Source organism: Rhinolophus hipposideros (genome assembly GCF_964194185.1).
Source record: "Rhinolophus hipposideros genome assembly, chromosome: 14".
NCBI classification, from domain to species: Eukaryota; Metazoa; Chordata; class Mammalia; order Chiroptera; family Rhinolophidae; genus Rhinolophus; species Rhinolophus hipposideros.
The window spans coordinates 27654781-27677834 of NC_138060.1; the positions used below are offsets into that span (position 1 = coordinate 27654781).

The window sequence follows — 23054 nt, forward strand, 5'->3', positions numbered from 1 at the left end:
GAAAAGAGACTTGTCATGAACAAGGAATCCTCGATAAGATTAATGGCCAATTTCTCATCAGAAACCATGGAGGCCAAAAGGCACTAGGATGGAATATTTGTAGAGCTGAAAGAAAAAAGCTGTCATCCAAGAATTCTATATTGAGCAAAACTATCCTTCAAAAATGGAGGAGAAATTAAGGCTGTCCAGATAAACAAGAGTTGAGGAAGTTCACCAATACAAGAAATGCTAAAAGGAGTCCTTCAGGCTGAAATGAAAAGACACTTGACAATAACTCAAAGACATGCAAAGAAAAAAAGAACACCTGTAAAGGAACTATGTAAGTAAGTATAAAAGCCAGTATTATAGTATTTTTGGTTTATAATTCCTCCTTTTCCCTGTATGATTTAAAAAGACAAATGCATGAAATAATAATTGTAAATCTATATTAATGACATAAATGTATATATAAAGATGTAATTTCTGATAACATAGAGGAGGAGGAATGGAGCTGTATAGAAGCAGAGTTTTGTATACTGTTAAGGCTAAGTTAGTATTAATTCAAACTAGTTTGTTGTCAATTGTAATCCTCAAGTGTATTAGTTTCTTTGGGCTGCTGTAACTAAGTCCCATAGTCCCATGGGTCACTTGAACTGCAGAAATTTATTCTTTCACAGTTCTGGAGCCTAGAAGTCTGGAATCAAGGTGTTGATAGGGCTATGCTTTTGGAGGCTCTCAGGGAAAATCCTTCCTTGACTCTTCCTAGTTTCTAGTCATTGTCAGGAATCTTTGGCATTCCTTGGTTTACAGATGCATCACTCTGATCTCTATCTCAGTCATTACATGGCCTTAATGCCTCTGTTTTCTCTTATTGTAAGAACACCAGTCATTGGATTAGGGCCCACACTAACCTAATATGACTGTATGTTAACTTAACAATTATATCTGCAAATAACCTATTTCTAAATATGGTCACATACTTGTGAGGTTTCAGGTGAGCAAAAATTTTTGAAAGACACTATACAGCCCACTATACCAGGGTAACCACTAAGAAAATAACTTTAAAATAAGGAGAAAAGAAAATGATAAGGGAATCAAAATGGCATGCTACCAAAAAAAAAAAAAAAGTCAATTAAACACAAAGAAGGCAGTAATGGAGGCACTGAGGAACAAAAAAGATATAAGACATAGAAAACAAAGAGCAAAATGGCAGGATTAAGTCCTTCCACCTCAGCAATTACTTTAAATATAAATGGATTAAACTCTGCAAACAGACAGAGATTGACAGAATGGATTTTAAAAAAAATACCATAATCCACCTGTATGCCGTCTGCAAGAGACTCACTTTAGACTCAAAGAAACAACTAGGTTGAAATGGAAATAATGGAAAAGGGTGTTCCATGCAAACAGAAACCAAAGAGAGCAGAGTTTGCTATATTGATATCAGACAAAATAGAGTTTAAATAAAAAATTTTTTATAAGCGACAAAGGGCATTGTGTATTGAGAAAAGGGTCATGCCTCAAGAAGATATAACAAGTATAGACCATATACACAGACTTAACAACAGAGCCTCAAGATACATAAAGCCAAAATGGATAGAATTAAAAGGATAAATACTTCCACAATAAGAGTTGAAGATTTCACGACTTCATTTTCAACAATGGATAGAACAATTCGACAGAAAAACAATAAAGAAATAAAAGGCTTAATTTCATTAACAATTGTCACCCCAATAAATAAATTTAAAAAAAAAGAAATAAAAGGCTTGAACAATATTATAAATTAACTAGACCTAACAGGCAGACACAGAATACCCTACCCAACAACAGCAGAATATGCATTCTTCTCAAGTTCACAGGGATCATTCTCTGGTTTAAACAATATGTTAGGCCACAAAACATATCTTAATAAATTTTAAAAGATTATAACCAGAGACAAAACAGAACAAAATTAGAAATCACTGGCAGAGGAAAACCGGAAAATTCACAAACAGATGGAAATTAAACAACACACTCAACCAATGGATAAAAAAGAAATCACAAGGAAAACTGAAAAAAAAATTGAGATAAATGAAAACAAAAATACAGCATACCAAAACTTATGGGATAAAGTGAAAGCGGTGCTCAAAAAGAAATTCATAGCTATAAATACTGATATTAAAGGCAAAGAAAGATCTCAAATCAATAACCCAAACTTCCACCTATGGAACTATAAAAAAGAAGAGGAAATTAAAGCTAAAGATAGCAGAAGGAAGGAAATAATAAAGATTAGAGCAGAGAAAAATAAAATATAGAAGAGAAAAACAAGTGAGAACCAACAAAACCAAAAATTGGTTCTTTGAAAAGATCAACAGAATTGTCAAAATTCTAACGAGAATGACTGAGAAAAAAGGAAGACTCAAATTCCTGAAATTATAAATGAAAGTGGAGACACTACTACTGACCTAACAGAAATTTAAAAAAAAAAAGATAATTATATGAACAATTGTACATCTACAAGTTAGATAACCTAGTTGAAAAGGACCAATTCCTAGAAACATGCAAAGGTGCAGGATACAAGATCACTCAGTTGTCCCTCATGAACACAGGACGTCTTTCCATTCATTTTAGTCTTCTTTAATTTATTTCAACAGTATTTTATAGTTTTCAGTGAACAAGTCTTATACCTTTCTGGTTAAATTTATTCCCAAGTATTCTATCCTTTTTGATGCTATTATAAATAGTATAATTTTCTTTTGTTCATTATTTTTTATTGTTGTCGTACATACAGCATTTCAGATAATTTGTTGCTAGAATTCATGGATTAGAAGAATTAATATTGTTAATGTCAATATTCTCTATCATGATCTACAGATTCAATGCAATTGCTATCAAAATCCCATCAATCTTTTGTGCATAACTAGAAAACTTGATCCTAAAATTCATATAGAATTGCAAGGGACCCTAAGTAAGCAAAATAACCTTGAAAACAGAACAAAGTTAAAGGACTCACACTTCCTGATTTCAACACTTACTACAAAGCTACAATAATTCAAACAGTGTGGTAATGACATAATATAGCTGGACACAATATAATTGGACATAATTAACTTAATGACACAATTAAGTCCAGGAACTCATCCTATTAGAAAAAGTGCTGCATACCTCATTGCTGAATGTCACTATGGTCACCTTTGTAGTACTCCCCTTAGGAAGTTAATGCCTAGTCCACCCTTAAAAGCAATTTTGGAACTCTCTTTTGGAATGGCCATCAGAGCTGTTGTCATATTATCCTTGATGTCCTGAATGTCATCAAACTATCTTCTTTTCAATATTTCCTTTATCTTTGGGTAAAGAAAGACATCACTGGGTCCAGATTAGTTGGGTAGGGAAGGTGTTCCAATACAGTTATTCATTTACTGGCTAAAAACTCCCTCACACACAGTGCTGTGTGAACTGGTGATGCAAGAGCTGTGAATTGTTGGCGAAAAGTTCAGGTCGTCTAACTTTTTCACGCAGTCTTTTCAGCACTTCCAAATAGCAAATTTGGTTAACTGTTTGTCCAGTTGGCACAAATTCATAATGAATAATCCTTCTGATATCAAAAAAGTTTAGCAACATTGTTGCAAAAGTTCGCAAACTTAATTGTCACACCTGGTAGACATAGAAATCACTGGAATAGAATTGAGAGTCCAAAAATAAACTGAAACATTTATAGTCAATTGACTTTCAACAAGGGCACCAAGACCATTCAAATGGGAAAAAGAATAATCTCTTCAACAAATAGTTCTGGGACAATTGATTATCACATGCAAAAGAATGGAGTTGAACCTTGATCTCACACAATATGCAAAAAATCAACTCAAAATGGATCAAAAACCTAACTAAGAGTTACAACAATAAAAACTTTTAGAAGAAAACAAAGGAATGAGCAATGGTTTCTTAGATATGAAAACCAAAGCACAAGGAACAAAAACCAGAAAGACAGGACCTCATCAAAATTAAAAACTTTGTACACCAAAAGATGTTATCAAGACTGTGAAAAGACAAAAAGTATTTGCAAATCATACATTTGATAAGAGTCTAGTATCCACAATGTATAAAAAACTCCTACAACTCAACAAGAAAAAAGACAATAAATGGGCAAAGGACTTGAATATATATTTCTACAAAGAAAATATACAAAGAAGTCACACGAAGATGCTCTAAATCATTAATTATTAGGGAAATGCAAGTCAAAACCACAATGAGATATTACTTCATAGTTTAAAATGTCAGGATTTTTTTTTAAAAATTGGAAAATATCAAGTATAATCAAGGAAGTGAAGAAACTGGAACACTTACATATTGCTGGTGGGAATATAAAATGGTGCAGCCACTGTGGAAAACATTTTGGAGGGTCCTCAATAAGTTAAACATAGAATTAACATATGACCAGTAATTGTACTCTTAGGTATAGACCCAGAAGAATTGAAAACAGATGTGCAAATAAAAACTTATACAAGAATTTCATAGCAGCATTATCACAGCAGCCAAATGGTGGAAACCTAATGTTCATAAACAAAAGAACGAATTATAAAAAGTGGTATATCTACATAATAGAATATTATTCAGCCACAAAAGAAAGGAAATTCTGACACATGCTACAACATATATGAACCCTGAACACATAATGTTAAGTGAATGAAGCCAGACACAAAATGCCACATATTATAGGATTCTATTTATATGAGATGTCCAGAATAGGCAAATTCATAGAGACAGAAAACATATTGGTGGTTGCCAGGCCTGAGGGTAGAGGCAAATGGAGAGTGAATGCTCAATGAGTGCATGGTTTTCTTTTGGGGTGACAAAAAGATTTCAGAACTTGAAAGAGGTGGTGTTTGCACAATATTGGAAATTTACTGAATGCCACTGAATATACACACTAACAAGAGCAATTTTGTGCTATGTGAGTCTCACTCCATTTTTTTTTTTAAAAAGGAATGAAGTACTGATGTCTACTACAGCTGACTCTTGAACAATGTGGGGGTTAGAGGTGTCCACTGCATGTGAAGTCGAAAATCTGCACGTAAATTAAGTTGGCCTTCCACATACGAGGATTACCAACCTCTACTTGATCCTTGAACAACATTGTTTGAACTTCAGTCAACCGAACAGAGCAGGGCCAATTGAACTGCATGAGTCAATTGAAAACAAACAAACAAAAAAATAACCCACGTATTTTAATAACCCACATATAAGTGGACCCACACAGTTCAAACTTGTGTGGTTCAAAACCTGATTTTCAAGGGTCAACTGTACAATGTGGAAGAACCTAGAAAACATTATGCTAAGTGAAGGAAGCCAGAGACGAAAGGCCACGTATTGTATCATTCCATTTATATGAAATATCTGGAATCGGCAAATGTATAGAGGTGAAAAGCAGATTAGCAGTTGCCAGAAAGGGGAGGACAGGGGAGATGGGGAGTGACTGCTTACCAGGTACAGGCTTTCCTTTTGGGGCGATGAGAAAGTCCTCAAACTAAATAGTGATAATGGTTGTATAATATGGTAAATGCACTTAATGCCATGGAATTGTATACTTCAAAATGGTTAAAATAGTCAATTTTATGTCATGTGCATTTACCATATTAAAAATAATGCTTACCTCACACAATGGTTCTGAGTGCTCAACAAATCCCTAAAGAAACAGTGCTGAGCACAGTACAGCACATAGTGATCTAGGTTTGCTTTTTAATGTGATGAGTTTATATCTTCATATGAAAAAAGTCTTTGAGGGAAGTTTGATGGGAGAATCAGTGATGGAGGGAAGACATCCAGGAAGATGCTGATAACCCAAATGAAATGAATATTGGGATGGTTCTGGAGTCTGATGCTGACAAGTGCACACCCATCAGGGCTTGGAGCTTTTTAGTACCCAAGGGCAGGTATGTCATTTCTACCTGAGAGCTTCATGCAGTAATCTCTGTGAAAACAGAATCGACTGCTGAGCCCACTGTTCTGTGGAAGCCAGGAGGCAAGGAAAGTGTTTTCCAAGGCAAGGAAAGCATTCTCTCTACTCAAGAGGCATCCAACTGGCTGCACGTGTGTTTTAACCATTTGAGCACAGAATCTCTTCTTTAGTAGCCAAGAGGAACTGGACCTAGAACCCAGACCTCTTGGGACTCCCATAGAGGAAACACATTAATTGCCAGGGTGTGATCACTGTCTGGGTATGAGTCAAGCATGCCAGTAGCGACGGCCTGCAGGTTTCAGGTGGCCCCACCCAGGTGAGACAGGTGAGAGAACACGGATCCCCGCAGGCTGGTGCTGGGCCTTACTGTACACTTGTCTACCCTCTCTGGTCCTGCCGATGGCACCCTAATTCCCAGAAACAGCTTCATGAGGAGCTCAGGGGGATGGTACCCTGTAATGCAGGGTAGGGTCAGAAAAGGAGAAAGGGGGAAGCCCCATGACCCACAGTGAGCAACAGCTACCTTGGAAGGAGTTTGCTGTGTTCAGTATCACAGGGCGCGTTAGTTAGAAGCAGGGCCAAGCAGAGTGTGATGACTAGATTAATTTACAGTCAGAGAAACAATAGGACTCCTTTGACAGGGCACTGAAATTCTAAATTCTCAGGTCAGTGGAGAACAGGCCAAATGAGGGGAAGGGAGCTGTTGCCAGACAGGCCTGTCTGGGTCACTTGTTTGATAGTTCAGAGAACCACCCTCCAAAGGGAGCAGATACTGAGTGCCCAGTGTTTTTATTAACCCCCTTCCAGCTTCCCTATCCTTCTCTCTCTGCTGGAGAAAGCAATCCTCAAAAGCATAAAAATGGTGCTGAAGAGAGGGCCCTAAATGGAGGTGAGGCAGCCCTGAGCCCAGGCCTGGCTCTGGAACCAAATTCCTTTTGTGACATCGACTGAGTCACCCTACACATTCCTCCAATGAAGGGACAGGAATGAATGGCTTAAAGTCTCCCCAATTTAACATCTCGTCCAACTCAGACTACAGAACCTGGAAGAAGTGTTTCGCGCTCTCTGACCTCAGCCTTGCTTCCAAATGGGTTGGGTATCTTGGGTCTAGTCCAGCTCTAGCGGGGGACAGGACCGCTGTAAGGAACACAGGGGTCCACGGTCACTTCCTGATCCGCTGCTTCCCACCAGCCTTTCTCCAAAGGGAGCCTTCTCTGACCTGGACACACTCTTTTTTTTTTTTTTTTTTTTTTGGACAAACTCTTAATGCCCTGCAGGACCTGTCACTGGGCTTCTATGATCAACTGAAAAGCCAAAGTAAATACTCAGGTTTTTCCAGCCTGGAAATTCTCTGCGGCTGAGTTGCTGGGGAGAAAGGGTAGCACCAAATAAAAGGATACTGAACGAAGGAAGTCCCATCATAGAAGGTATACTGCAACTTGAGGGACTTCTTGGGTTTCTTCCACTCTTGAGAGTTCCGGCTGAAGGAAGGCTGGTTAGGCGTGGGAGTGGAAGTCTGAACACCTGGAGGGTGAGCGTGATGAGAGCTTAGGGTTTTAGTGTCCCCTTTTGGAGCCGACATTGGATGAGAGGGTATCTTTGCCTTGTAGTAGCGTAAGATCATGGGGTAGAAGATATTCCTCCCTTTCCACAAGGCCCTTTCGGCTTCTCTGCAGGGAAGGAGAACAATATATCTTCTAGCCATGTGGCCCTCACTCACCAGGAAGGCTCTCTAGAGCCCCTCCCCAGCTCCCAATATTCCCATCCCATTTCCCTGTCCCAAAAGTACCTGTTCCCACTCCATACCCCTCATTCTTAAAGGTAGTATTTTTAGGAAAACTAAGAAGGCCCCAGAACCCCTCTGAGACCAGTCCTTTCCACCTTTAGTGCTAGGTGAGGACCCATGGAGCGGGGTTGTACACAAAAGGGGGACCTGGGAAAGCAGGAGGAATTGCTCATCTCCCCCAGTCCCGAGGTTACAGGGAAAGAGAGCTTCCTTCCAGAATGTCATAGGAAGGGGCAGAACTTGGTGGCTGCCCTCTACCATGTTCTGTAGCTGCAATAATTCTCCACGGCCCAGGGGGCCCAAGACGTATATGGCTTAGATGTGACTAGGTTTTAAATACTTTAAGGCCTATGGTCTGGGTATTCAGAGAAATGTAGACTTAACTTTCTGGAACTTATGGGATCCACAAAGTCATAAATATTAGGTTGGCGCAATAGTAATTGCAGTTTAAAAGGTTGAAAATAATTGCAAAAACCACAATTACTTTTGCACCAACCTAGTATCATTAATCATCCATGTCAATGTTTTTTGTTTGTTTTGAGAAGTGTTTCTCTCTCTCTCTCTCTCTCTCTCTCTCTCTCTCTCTCTCTCTCTCTCTCTCTCTCTCTCTCAGGAGAACTCTGACAAATTATGTTAAGAAAGAAACATTCAGGGCACAAAGGCTATAAACTGTAAGAAGTCCTGCAAAGGAGTATCACTGGTGAGGAGGCAAAGATCAATGCCTTGGGGTCAGGCCACTGAGCTGTGGGACCTCAGGCAATGCCTTATCCACCTGCTTGGGCTGTCTCAGCTTCCGTATCTGCAAAATGGGTATAAATCCTGTCTTCCTCATAAGGTCATATGAGGACTGAAAAGGATTGTGAATGGGAAGGACTGGGGACGGGACATCACCCTGTCACTGGTGTTGGGGGTACTCAATAGCTGGCACTTCCTGGCACAGCTCAGACCTTTTTGTGATTTCCCCTTCATGCACATACAGGCTACTGGTAGCCATGCTCTCCTCTCCCATCAGTCCCGAACCATTGAGGTGCTCACATATGGCGACACATCTCCTGCAGCTTCTCTCGGGCCTCAGGGCAGGGGTCGCTGAGCTCCACATTGTCAGAGGCAGAGGTTCTCATTCCTTGTGGAGGCAATGATGTGGTTATCTCTTCTAAAATTTTTGATTTGCCTGTAGTTGGAGAGGAAGAGGTTAGGGAGGGGCTTTAGAAAATGGTTTCTCCTGGGGGAGAGCAGGAGAGCAGCATCCTCTGAGAGTCAAAATAATTGGGGGAATTATTTATACTTCCATGGGACAGGAATCCCTGTTTCATAAGGTCACTTATAAAACAGAGACATCACTCTGTGAGTCAATTAAGTGTGTGTCAGAAACAGATTTGTTTAGAGTGATGAATCCAGTTGTGTTTCCCGAGGGCGGCCTGGCTGTAGGTGACCACAGATGTGCCTGCTGTGCATGCTGAAGTGATTCCCTCCTGATATTTCTGATTAAAGACAAAAAGTCTCAATCAGCTGCAACACTTCTCTGATGTTAGTTAATCTGAGGCCTTCTGCAGAGGGTAGTGTAGACCCTCTGAGACTTAGACTGCCATTTTTTTATATTATGGTAAAATACACATAATAAAAATGTATCTTAACTATTTTTTTTAAAAGATTTTATTGGGGAAGGGAAACAGGACTTTATTGGGGAACAGTGCGTACTTCCAGGAATTTATTTATTTTCCAAGTCAAGTTGTTGTCCTTTCAGTCTTAGTTGTGGAGGGCACAGCTTTTTAGTTGCAGGGGGCACAGCCCACCATCCCTTGCGGGAGTTGAACCAGCAACCTTGTGGTTGAGAGGATGCGCTCCAACTGAGCCATCTGGGAGCTCAGCTCAGCTCAAGGTGCCATATTCAATCTTAGTTGCAGGGGGCGGAGCCCACCATCCCTTGCGGGAGTCGAGGAATCGAACTGGCAACCTTGTGGTTGAGAGCCCACTGGCCCATGTGGGAATCGAACCGGCAGCCTTCGGAGTTAGGAGCATGGAGCTCCAACCGCCTGAACCACCGGGCCGGTCCCCTCTTGTTAAGTTTTGGAAGTTCTCTACATATTCTGCATATCAATCCCTTATCAGATATATTAATATGATTTTCAAATATTTTCTCCTAATCTGTAGGCTGCCTTTTAACTCTGTGGATAGTGTCTTTTGATGCACAAAGTTGAAACATTTCCATGAAGTCCAATTTGTCTATTTTTTCTTGTGTTGCCTGTGTCTTTGGTATCATATCCAAGAAATCACTGCCAAATCCAATGTCATAAAACTTTAATGTTTTCTTCCAAGAGTTTTATTGTTTCAGTTTTCACATTTAGGTCCTTGGACCATTTGAAGTTAATTTTTATATATGGTGTTAGGTAAGAGTCCAACTTCATTCTTTTGCATGTGGATATCTAGTTTTCCCAGGACCTTTTGTTGAAAAGACTGTTTTTTCTCCCATTGAATGGTCTTGGCATCCTTGTCAAAAATTATTTGACCACATATGTAAGAGTTTAGTTCTGGGCTCTCTATTCTATTCCATTGGTCTATATGTCTGTATTTATGCCATTACCACACTCTTTTGATTACAATAGATTTGCAGTAAGTTTTGAAATCAGCAACTGTGAGTTTTCCAGTTTTGTTCTTCTTTTTCAGGATTGTTTTGGCTATTCAGGGGTCCTTTGAGATTCCACATGAATTTTAGGATGAGGTTCTCTATTTCTAAAGAAACGTAATTGGGATTTGAATAGGGATTACATTGAATCTGTAGATAGCTCTGAGTAGTATTGACATTTTAACAATATTAAGTATTCCAATCCATGAACAGAGGATGTGTTGTTTCCATTTATTTATGTCTTCTTTAATTTCTTTCAGCAATATTTTGTAGTTTTCATTGTACAATTCTTTCACCTCCATGGTTAATTCTTAAGTATTTTATTTTTTTGCTGCTATTGTAAATGGAATTGTTTTTCTAATTTTCTTTTCAGATTGTATATTGTTCATGTATGGAAATGCAACTGATTTCTCTGTTGACTTTATCCTGTTACTTTGCTGAATTCATTTATTAGTCCTAACAGTTTTTTGTGTTTTTTGTGGATTGTTTTTTATTGGTGGAATCTCTAGGGTTTCTACATGTAAGATCATATCATCTGCAAACAGAGATAATTTTATTTGTTCCTTTCCAATTTGGATGCCTTTTATTCCTTTTCTTGTGTAATTGTTCTGGCTAGAATTTCCAGTATTATGATGAATAGAAGTGGTAAAAGCAGGCATCCTTGCCTTGTTCCTAATCTTAGAGGAAAAGCTTTCAGTCTTTCACCATTGAATATGATATTTACTATGGGTTTTTCATATATAACTTTTATTACGTGGAGGTGGTTTCCTTCTATTCCTAATTTTTTGAGTGTTTTTATCATGAAAGAGTGTTGACTTTTTTCCAGTACTTTTTCTGCATTAATTGAGATGATCATGTAGGTTTTTTCCTTCATTCTGTTAAAGTGGTATATTACAATTGATTGAGTTTTTGTGTGTTGAACCATCCTTGCATTCCAGGAATAAATCCCTCTTGGTATTATGGTATATAATCCTTTTAATAAACCGCTGAATTCTGCTTGCTAGTTTTTGTTGAGGAATTTTGCATCAATGTTCATAAGTGATAGTGGTCTGCAATTTTGTTTTCTTGTGGTGTCTTTGTTCTGGTTCTGGTATCAGGGTAATTCTGGCCTCATAGAATAAGTGGGGAAGTGTTCCCTCTTCAATTTTTTGGAAAAGTTTGAGAATAATTAGCATGGGTTCTTTAAATGTTTGGTAGAATCCACCACTGAGGCCATCAGGTCCAGGGCTTTTCTTTGTTGGAAGTTTTTTTTTATTATTATTACTGATCTAATCTCCTTACTATTTATGTCCAATCAAATTTTCTATTCCTTCATGATAGTCTTGGTAGGTTTTATGTTTCTAGGAATCTGTCCATTTTATGTACTTTATCCTATTTGTTGGTGCACAATTGTTCACAGTATACTCTCTTGTAATCCTTTTTATTTCTGTAGAATTAGTAATAGTGTCCCACTTTCAATTTATTTTAGTAATTTGAGTCTTCTCTTTTCTCAGTTGATCTAGCTAAAGATTTGTTAATTGTGTTGATGTTTTCAAAGAATCATATTTTGGTTTCATTTGGTTTTTCTATATATTTTGTTCCATTCTCCATTTCATTTATCTCTGCTCTAGTCTTTATTATTTCCTTCCTTCTCTAACTTTGGGTTTAGTTTCTTATTTTTCTAGTTCCTTAATTTAGGTTGTTGAGATCTTTCTTGTAGTTTAATGTAAGCATTTATAACTATAAATAAAAATCTGTCCGTTTTTGCTTCATGTATTTTGATGGTCTGTCATTAAAAGTGCATAAATGTTTATAGTTGTCATATCTTCTTGCTGTATTGAAACTTTTATTAATCTACAGTGTCCTTCTTTGTCTCTTGTAACTTTTTTTGACTTAAAGTCTACTTTGTCTGATATTAGTATAGCCACCCCTGATCTCTTATGGTTACTATTTGCATGGAATAGATATTCCATCTTTTCACTATCAACCTGTTTGTGTCTTTGGATCTCAAGTGAGTCTCTTGTAGATAGCATACCATTGAATCATGTGTTCTTATCCATTCTGCCAATCTCTGTCTTTTGATTGAAGAGTTTAATGCATTTACATTTAACGTAATTATTGATAAGGACAGACTTACTTCTATCATTGTGCTCTTTGTTTTCTATCTGCCTTATAGCTTTCTGTCCCTCAAATCCTGCATTACTGTCTTCTTTGTGTTTGTTTATTTATTTATTTATTTTTGCAGTGAGATGTTTAACTTCCTTTCTCATTTCCTTTTTTGCATATTCTATAGTTATTTTCTTTGTGGTTACCATGGGGATTACATTTAACATATTAAAGTTGTAACACTCTAAATTTTTATTAGCTTAATTTCAACAACATATGAAAACTCTACTCAACAGTTTTGTCTCTATGTCTTTCAGTTGTTGATGTAACAAAATTATTTCTTTACATATTATGTGCCCCAAAACATAAACTAGCAGATCTTTTAAATGCATTAGTCTTTTAAATTATGCAGAAAACAAGATTTGGAGTTATGAACAAAAGTTACAATAATACTAGCTTCTACACTTTTAAAATATATTAGTTTTTTAAATCATGTAGAAGAAAAGTGCAGTTACAGACCATTGTTACAATACTACTAATGTTTATAATTGCCTATGTATTTACTTTTATTAAAAACTTTATTTCCTCATATTGCTTCCAGGTACTGTCTAATGTCCTTTCATTTCATCTTGAAGAACTCTCTTGAGCATTTCTTGCAGGGTTGGTCTAGTGGTCACAAACTCCCTCAGGCTTTATTTAGCTGGGAAGGTTTTAATATCTTGCTCACTGTTGAAGAACAGTTTTGATGGATATAAAATTTTGGATTGACAATTTTTTTTCTTTAAGTGCTTTGAATATATCAGCCCAGTAGCTATGGCCTCCAAAGTTTCTGATAAGAAAACTGTTGATAATCTTATTGAGGGCTGCTTGTATGTAATGATTTGCTTCTCTCTTGCTGCTTTCAAGATTGTCTGTCTTTTAAAAGTTTGATTATAATGTGTATTGGTGTGGGTCTCTTTGAGTTCATCTTTCTTGGAGTCTTTGAGCTTTGATGTTTGTATTTATGTCTTTCAACAAATTTGGGGATTTTTCATACATTATTTCTTCAAATAGTTTGTTTGTCCCTTTCTGTCTCTCTTCTCCTTCTGGGACTCCCACATTGTTTATGTTGTTCCACTTGATGGTGTCCCACAGGTCCCTTAGGTTCTGTTCATTTCTTTTCAATCTTTTCTTTCTGTTCTTCAGACTCAGTAATTTCTATTGTCCCATCTTAAAGTTCTCTGATTCTTCTGCCTGCTCAAAACTGTGGATGACAATGTTTTGTGCTTATTGCACTTATTTTCAGTTATCTTCTGTGGAAAGTGGTAGGTGGTATGAGGATGTGATGACATGAAATCGTGGAGGTGGATCTTCTATGACTGAAGTTCCAGAGGCATCTATTCAGGTCATGCCTGCCTGTGAGCCTCTACCGCCCAATCATCTGTAGTCACATGCTCTCCCTTGATATATGCAGGCTTGACTTCACCTTGGTTTCAAGAATAAAATCTGACTTCATGCCAAGGGTATTGTTCAGGCTCCAACTGAGCCCTGAGGGTCTCAGAAATACTTTTCTTCACTGTAAGCCAAGCCTTAGGGTTTCTGGCTAGTGTTTGGGTACCATCTCTAGTATCTGTCACCCTGAGTGGTTCCTGGTTCCTTCCCCAATTCCTCCTGCCATCAGAGACCAGAAACTTGACCCTGAGGCCCAGCTACCAACTTGATGACCTCCTGGAATATATGCTGCCTGAGCATCCATGTCTGGTCTGTCCCTGGTTGCGCTAGGTCTTTTAGAGTGACAACCTCTTGCTCCAACCAGGAACTACTATTGAAAGACTTCTCTCAGTTCTCTTTTTGCAAAGTTGGGCTACTTTCCAGAAATAACTGTTGTCCCCTCAGGAAATAGGCCCAACTCCTGGAGCCTCTCTGCTCTATCTGCCCTACAACTGCAAAGGGGGCCAGCTGGTGACAGGTGATAGCACACGTGCATGGAACAGATAGTGGAGGTCCCAAACCCAAAGTGACTTAAAACCAGAATTACTCTATAATACACTGTCCAAACTGGGAGATTTTTTAGAATGAAAGTGGGCACAATTAATAGTTATGCCAGGACAATAAGCATAAACTGGGACATTCTTGGGCAGTATAGTATACATGGTTACTTATAAATTATTAGGCATGCATGTGAGAATAATTCCAAAAGTTTTCAAGAATCTATAAGAAATGCAGCATTACTGAACATACATCCTAGTGAGAATGATGCAACATCATGACAAATCACATCTTGATAGGGTAGCAGAGGAAAACAGCCATATAGACAAAGATACCAACAAACATACTTAACTTTTGCATAGGAACCTTACTCAAGGAATTACCCTTGAGGTCATTAGAAAAAATAAAATCATGAAATCACTGTGTGTTTTAAGGACAATTTGTTTTCCTTTTAAGTGACTGTGTCCATTTAGGGCCAGCTCAGGAGGGGATATGATAAAACCAAGAGCACATAAAGTGGGATGCCAGAAGTTATGATGCGTTCTTGAACCCCGGTGAGAGAAAAGGCATCAACAGAGGTAAAGGAACCAGAGGAATGAGAGGGGACATCTAAATCTACTCTGCGCAGGGAAGATGAGAATGTAAGCTCTGTTAGGAAGGCATTCTTTGTCTTAGAATCCACATGTGTACCCCCGGCATTTAGAACAGTGACTAACAACTAGCAATTGTTTAATAAACATTTGTTCACTAACTGAAAGGATATAGGATCAGCTCGACCTGGAGAGAGAGACCTGGAGGGATGCAAATCACACAGCCAGCCAGGGACAGGGTCAGGAATAAAGTCCAAACTTCTCAACTTCCAGCCTTACCTCCAGTGTCTGTGGGAATCAATTGACAGTCTTTGAGAATCCCCACCTTATGTCGATCCTCCCACCACCTCATTCAAATGCAGTCCTCCCCTACCTACCCTATTCCACCACTGCCATGAAAGCCCATGGGGGAGGGGGGTGGCCTGGAAGTTCTCTGAAGTCTTACCATGCTCTCTCCAGCCCAACTTATCTGCCCTCTGAGCTTCTGGTTTCATGGTCACTGCTATACTGTTTGGCCTTATCTGCCACCTATTGTTTTCCCTTAAGCCTTTCCTTCTGTTGTGTGTCTTCTTCCGTGGAATAGGAGTGCTCTCTATGTCTTTGTTTTCTGCCCACATGAACTGGCCCCGCTTAGGACACACTGTTAGATTTGGTATACAGATACCTCTCTCCACATACTGGTTCCCCATATGCTGTGTGAGTAAGAGCAACACAGATCCCTCTGAGCAGAGTGGGTGAAGTTTGCATACTGAGGGGATGGAAATGTGCGTTTGAGAGGGATGTTATCCCAGGTGAAGAGAACCACATCCCAACAAATGGGGGGCATGTACACATTCAAATGATGAGACTACACTGTGGAGTGACTAGGTTGAGATGCATCAGCTTTTATCTGTGTCAGTAGCTTCTGGCGACAGCCAGGGCAGCTGTGCGTCCTTCCTATCAGAAAACCAAATGAAACTATGCTATCGACCTAAACAGGGACTCTTCTATCCCTCTCCCTACCCCCACCTCTACTCCCACAGATGGGCTAAGAGGTCTTGCTGGGAACCACGGTTACCTGCTTTCTTCTTGGCTTCCTTTCCAGTTGAGAGGGAAAAGCTCAGACAGCCAGTTGAGGCCTCATAGATAAGCTGGTAAGGTGAGTTCACTCCCATGGCTGAGGGAGTTATGAAGGACTCTGGAGTAGAAGAGGGAGGGATTCTTCTTTCAATTTTTAAACTTTTTTTTAACCAAAAATGGAATATAGACTTTTTGTTCTAGCAGTATGGTAGACCAGATTTTCTAAAATGCCCTGTTGTACAAAATAACCAGATCTTGCAATAAAAAATCTTTTAAATGCACTAGCAGGCTCAGAGTAATTAAGGAGAATTAAGGTTTCTCTCTACATCACTCCCTTCCCCCTCCAATATCTCTCAAGAGTGAAATGACACAAGAACAGGAAGCAGGGAGCAGCAAACAAACAAAAAGTGATGTCACTGAAGGGCAAATGTAGGTATAACTGTGCATGAGGTCAAGAGAATAAACACAGAGCCAGCTAGAAGGAAATTTAGAGTCATCTATTTTCCCTTATCCAAGCCACAGAAATCAGATACTTCTTCAACAATTAGATCAATCTCTTACAGAATCACACTGTCTTATGTAGAATCATTTGATTATCTGACCACTTAAGAATTAAAAGTCAAAAAAAAAAAGAATTAAAAGTTAGCACCAACATCACTTGTGGAAAATCTTGATCATTCTTACACACATCTCATTAAATCCTTTCCTTATTCTTCCCCCAAACATAGTCATTTCACTGGTTAGGCAGGAAATTGTTAGGAAATGTTAAGCACTTTATTCACTGACACGGCTCATTCAAATTTATAAAGAAAATGGTAAACCTGACTTCACAAATAGACAAAGATTATAACCAGAGACTGCACACTAGATGATGGAAACACATAATCACTCACCTTCACCAGTGATCCAAAAATTGAAATTAGAATAATTTTCAATACCTTCCAACTTAGCAGAAAAGAACTAACAATAGCCAATGCTAGTAAAGATGGAATAAAACTAGTCAATCCTGCTGGTGTAGAGAAAGATCTATCAAGAAAGCAATATTTAACAAGAGCTAAATAATATTGAGACCCTCTACCTTAATAAGCCCTCTCCTGGGTAATCAATCTTAATCATCCATAAAACAGAAATAAGAAGTGATGTACATAAAGTTGCCAGTTATGGCGCATATTCTATTAATAACAAAAAATCTAGAAACCTAATCATTTGGTTAATTATGGAACATAAACATCAGAAGGAATCTATGCTCACTCAAAATGACAATTATTAAAATAGTCATGTTGGAAAACATTTGTGTTTGTTAAGTAAAGGAAACTGAGAAATAGAAAATTGCACTATTCTTTTTTTAAAAAATTATATATACATACATGTATATACACATACATATATACATAGAGAGAGAGAACCACAAAGAAAACTGCAGAAGTGAAAGAAAAATAGCTATATGTAAAGATGACAAGATTATTTGTTTTCTTTTCTTTTTTTTTGTATGTTTTAATAATATTGCCATCAACTGAAAATCAAGGAGCAGTCCAGTTTTCTTTCATGCCAAGCCAGGACTGATAGGTATTAGGATGGGAGAAAAGTCAGGAACCAATATTTTGGTTGATGGAAATATTATTAAAACATACATTAAAAAAACACAAATAATCTTAATACCGTGGAAGGGGTATATTCTGACTATAGCTTCAAGAGAAAAATACTCCAGACTCCATTATAGCTTTGGTCTACCTCACATAGTAAGATGGTCTAGAAAAGCAAAACTCATGCAAAATAAATTGACAGAATTTGCATCTTTTTATTGCCCTGGGAAAGCTATCTAATTCAACTCCTTCTAAAATGAATTCTTTACCAAAAGAAATGGATAGCTCCTTCGTTTATATTTTGTCGTTTAGATTTTCTTTTCAAACTCTCAGCTTCTTTAAAAAGAAGAGTGTCTGGAACAGATGTGCCAACAAGCGAGAGAGATTTCCTGGGGAGTGTGACGAGGGGAGCTTTGCCTACTCTCCACTAATGCAGCAGGACACCCAAATCACCAAAAGGCTCTCCAGAGTTCAGCTCAGCTCTCACAAGTTCTCTTCCACTAGATTAACCACGACCCCTGAGGGACACCCAGAAGCCACTGCATCACAGGTGAAAGTCTGTGATCCTGCAAGAAACTTAAACACTTTATGAGGGGAAGTGCTAATGGTAACAACCGTTCCTTTTCAAGGTGAGGGAACATAATGTTCAGGTGGGAGAGCACCATGGGCGGGCCTGAGGGTGGGTGCTTGGGCCAGGGCTACCAGGACATCCCCCATGGGACTCTCCTACCCATAAACAGACCAACAGGCAGCAGTCTTCCCAAATGAGATGGACTTCTAAGCCCTGTTTGGAACACAAGGTGCAGAATTCCATGCATGCTGGTAACCATCTGCACCCATAGTTAACAGCATTAAAAAGACCTGTGTGACCAGTGCATAGCTACTCCCGAACAGAACCAGCACAGAATAAATTCCCCTCAAACAGAGACTTTTGTTTCATGGTAATTAGTATAGGAAAAAATGTTTGGGATTTTATCTTAGAAAAGGAAAACAAAATTGATCAAAATAACCTTCTTTTATCTTGAATTTAACAAAAATGTATTGATATTGTAAGCACATGCTAATTTTTATAAGAAATAAAAACGATTGTGTCCATTTTTTTGAGGTAGTGTACTTTTTTTTCCTGAATGGTGTAGGATAGCAATAAAACATGAGTCCCTTCATGTTTGCCTTTTGCAAAAAAGATCCAAGAGCTCTATCGATTTTTCGCTCTAATCCTTTGATACCCGAACCATCCTTCTCCATGGAGTCATTACCCTGGACGGTCTTCCTGTCTTCAGTGGTTAACAAGCTTTGCTCTACGTCATCACTCATCAGTGGTGGAGCGCAGATGGGAATTGAGCAGCTCTCTCACATTACTGTCACGGACTTCATGAAATACACATTTCCCCCCACCCCAAAGTTTGCAATTTTACAATGCAATTCATTTGCACTGCATGTGTATATTATTATCAGATGTTTAACCTCTGACCATCGAGAGAAGGCTGACAAACATTCAGTGGATAGGAGAGATGATAAATGGGTGTGGATTTTATAGGTGAGGGTGGATGGTTATGAGATACAGTAGCCCAACGAGATACGTTCAAAGACCCTAAAACTGAGGATATACACACAAAATGCTCTTTCCTATACATATATACACTTGATAAAGTTCAATTTATACATCAGGCACAGTAAGAGATTAACAACAATAATAAAATAGAACAATAGAACAATATACTGTAATAAAAGTCATGTGGATATTTTCTCTCTCTTTTTTCCTCTCTCTCTTTCTAGTAATTTTTATATTTCTCAGTCCAAACCTATTCCTGAATCTGGGTAACCATCCCTTACCTGGAACAAATGGCTCAGTGTCACTCATTTCAAGGAATCCCTTGCTGAAGTCTTCGTATAGGCTCAATGCTTTCTGGAGCAACAGGTCGCCATCAATTGGAACACGTTTTCTGTTCATGTCTTCTATCCACAAATTTAATGCCTTTCCCATCTTAACAACGCACTCATCACACCCTGGGGCCGTAACTTTTGCAGTTTGAGGTGCAACAGCAAAATCAGCATGAATTTCTTTTTCCTTCTTCACAATTTCATGGGTAGATTCACCATAGAGCTTAGCACACAATTTGTTTTCTGTCCCTATGAAGCCTAGAAGTTTTACCTTTTCAGTTAAAGGGAGCACTTTACTGTTTCTCTTTGGCATATCCGAATTGCCAGCATCACTACTCTTGAGCTTTGGGGCCATTACTAAGTAAAATAAGGGTGACTTGAACAGACGCACTGTGATTCCGCAACAGTCAGTCTGATACCCAAGATGGCTACTAAGCGGGGAATGTCTACAAAGTGGATACGATGGACAAAGGGATGATTCACGTCCTGGGTGGGATGGAGTCAGAGGGCGTTGAGATTTCATCATACTACTCAGAACGGCACACAATTTATAACTTACGAATTTTCCATTTAATAATTTTCAAACTGTGGTTGACCACAGGCAACTGAAACCATGGAAAGCGAAAATGCAGATAAGGGGGAGACTGATAGGCATTCGAAATGAATATGTATATCTACTTAGGAGATACATTACAGATATGACTGAATCACTGGGTCTTCCAGATCCATTCCCTCCAACCCATTCCGAAGATCACTTCCTCCAGTTTTGCATCTAACATTCCCCTTCATGCTTTTGTACTTGCACTTTGTATAATGTACCCATAAGCAACATTACTTTGCAATCTTTTAAACTTTATTTAAACAGTATCACACCAAACATCCTCTATAACTTGCTTTTTTTTTGTTTAACACTATCTTTTGAGATTTATCTCTATTGATATATGTGCTTTAGTGCTTGATTCATTTTCACTTCTCACTTTGTTCCATTGTCTAAATAGACTATAATTTACTTTTCTCCTGTTGGTGGACACTTAGGTTGTTTCCAATTTTCTTTTCCACTCCCAACGATTCTGCAGTAAACATTCTGGTATGACTGCTTGCACACATATGCCCAGTGTGATTCTCAAGTGTGGCCTGTGGACAGGTACGAACCCACATTAAGCCACGACCAAGCGAGTACACTAATTGAGAGACAGACATTTAGAAACTTTGCACCAATTTGATGTTGCCATGACATCTTTAGCACATTTTTAAAAAGGTCAGCCCACAAGAAATTAGAAAGTTACAGATTGTTCCTTCACTGCGGATGGTTTGAGAAGCAAGCTCTAGGGAATGACCTAGGAGAGACAATTGCTGGGTAGTAAAAGCCTAAAGACTCTCCCACCTCCCAGACGCCACCAAATGCTCTCCACGGGAAATGCACCAGTTTACACACTCACCTGCGGCATTTGAGAATCTCTGTCACCCCACATCCACCTCAACTCTTGGAAATGTCAAACGTTTAAACTGGGGGTTTGACCTTTCCATTGCACTCTGGTTGGTATTGTTTGAATTTTCATCTAAGGGCTGAAGCTCAGGTACCCACCTTTCCCCATTGATCCAGCACCATAGCCACTTCTCCCGACTGTGCCAATCAGGTAGTCAAAAGCCATCTCCTTGGCATTGAGGTGGAGGAGCTGGCTGGCTTCCACGAAGCGCCTTGTGATGTCCAGGGGGCTGGCACCTATTAATCATCAAAACAACTCATTTTCCTTCCAAGTATGGGGCTGATGCTTCCAGACAAGAAGCTCGATACGTGCCCAGGAAATAAAGGTAGAGTGAAGATCTATTCCTAGGGTAAGTAAGTGTGAGGGGCCTCCTAATGGAAGGGTCTCGAGTTCTCAAAACCTGTCAGGTGGCACTTTCTCTCTGTCCCCCTTGCCCTTTTCTCTTCCTACCCATAGACCTGGGTACCGATGTCGTTGGTATTTAAAATAATACAACATCTAGAAGGCTGATTACGGATATGGCTCTAGGTCCTGGCCTTGATCTTAGAATGACACCCTTACCATGAGTGGACGGACCTGTTCTCAGAACTCTCCCTTGTCCTCGCTCTACAGGCCCTGTCTTGCCACCCACCCGTCGTCTGTCCTGACTGGCAACTCCACATGCACCCTCCTCCTGGGCGCCACCTCTCCCCACCTCTGCATCTCTGTCACCAACTCCATTCTTCAGGATCTCTAACCTCGCACCGTTCTCTATGGCCAACCTTCCAGTCCTGGCTCTCCCAAGTTGGGGGAACGGGAGGAAAAATTGGAGAACAGAGGGGAGTGAGAGGATGATTCTTGGGGGTGGTCATGGAAGGAGTTCAAGTCCTACAGCAGACCCATAGCTGCCACCTGTTTCCAGTGGACCCTTATACACCTGCTTGGGGTGGGTGCAGTGGACACACACCCATTGAAGGCAGACCCTTCCAGGCCCAGAGAAAAACGGGATAGAATGTGACGAGCCAGTCTTACCAGACACGGACTCCACCATGGCCTTCATCTTCAGGGTGAGCAGCTCTGTTAGCAGGTGGATAGACTGCCGCTGGAACTTGTGCAGGGTCTCCTGGCCAGAGTGTACCCGATGGCCACGGGAACGAGAGCGGGTAGAAAACTTGGCTGGCCCAATGGGTGCGGGTAGCATGGATGGTGGTGGTACTGGTGGTGGTGGCGGCCTCTTCTGGACAGGGGCCTGCACGGGGGTTGATTCCACCGGCAGCACGGGTGGGGTTCCAATGCTGATCTCCAGGCCCAGGATGTCAGAGGGGGTAGGCACCATGGGGTCAGAGATGAGCTCCTCCCAAGTGAACTCCAAGATGTTTCTGATGCCCTTAGGGACAGCAATGCCTGCGTTCCGGCAAACAGTGAGCAATTTGGAGATGTGGGCCAGGAGCGCGGGGGCCATGGCTGTGTACTGCAGGTACAGTTCTCGGTTACTCCTGAAGTTGTTCATGTCGCTAGAGCGTGCGTACTGCTAGGTGATACTGTCCATCTCAGCTGTAAAGAGTCAGAGAACCTGAGAGGTGACTGAGAGCAAAGGTTCTTACCTAAGGTGAAGCGTTGGAGACAGACAGAATGGAAGTGCTGAAATGGCCCTGATAGGTCATTGAGCCAGCAGGTCCTGTCCAGGAAGGATAAGGAAACAATGGGTCACTCCCTCCACAGGAGGGCAAAGGGATGCCCCTCCACCCTTTTCTTCCTTGAGGTGCCTCAGCTAGACCCACATTAGTGAGTAATTTTGGAAAGGGCCTAGGGATGAGCAGGTTCCAGAAATGGTTCCAGGGACAAATACACCAACTGAGTATCTACGGAGGGACCCCAGGGACTGAAGGAATGGAAAGCATGGGGAAGGGAGAAAGTTCCACAGCACCTTTTGTAGTTAGAAATCTGAAGATGGAAGATCTGCTTGTGGTCTATGAATAAAAACCTGCAAAAAACAAAAAGATGTTTCACTGGCTCTCTGGAGGAAGGTGTAAGCTGCCTGTTTGTGTACGCTCCTGACTGCAGTGCAAGGATGGGCACAGGATTATTCAATTCAACAT

The 23054-nt window shown here is 39.8% G+C and overlaps 1 protein-coding gene across 1 annotated transcript in view; it reads right to left on the reverse strand.

Annotated features, from left to right (window-relative positions):
* Window positions 1-22465, reverse strand: part of LOC308507355 (uncharacterized protein C3orf20) — a gene marked incomplete at both ends in the record, with an annotated part of 95166 nt that extends 72701 nt beyond the window's left edge. Inside the window, 5 exons of the mRNA XM_081072202.1 lie at window positions 7315-7584; window positions 8736-8871; window positions 16024-16143; window positions 21075-21212; window positions 21988-22465. Of these exons, the coding sequence (XP_080928328.1) occupies window positions 7315-7584; window positions 8736-8871; window positions 16024-16143; window positions 21075-21212; window positions 21988-22465 (1142 nt within the window). The remainder of the gene's footprint in view (window positions 1-7314; window positions 7585-8735; window positions 8872-16023; window positions 16144-21074; window positions 21213-21987) is intronic.
* Between the last annotated feature and the right edge of the window lie 589 nt (window positions 22466-23054).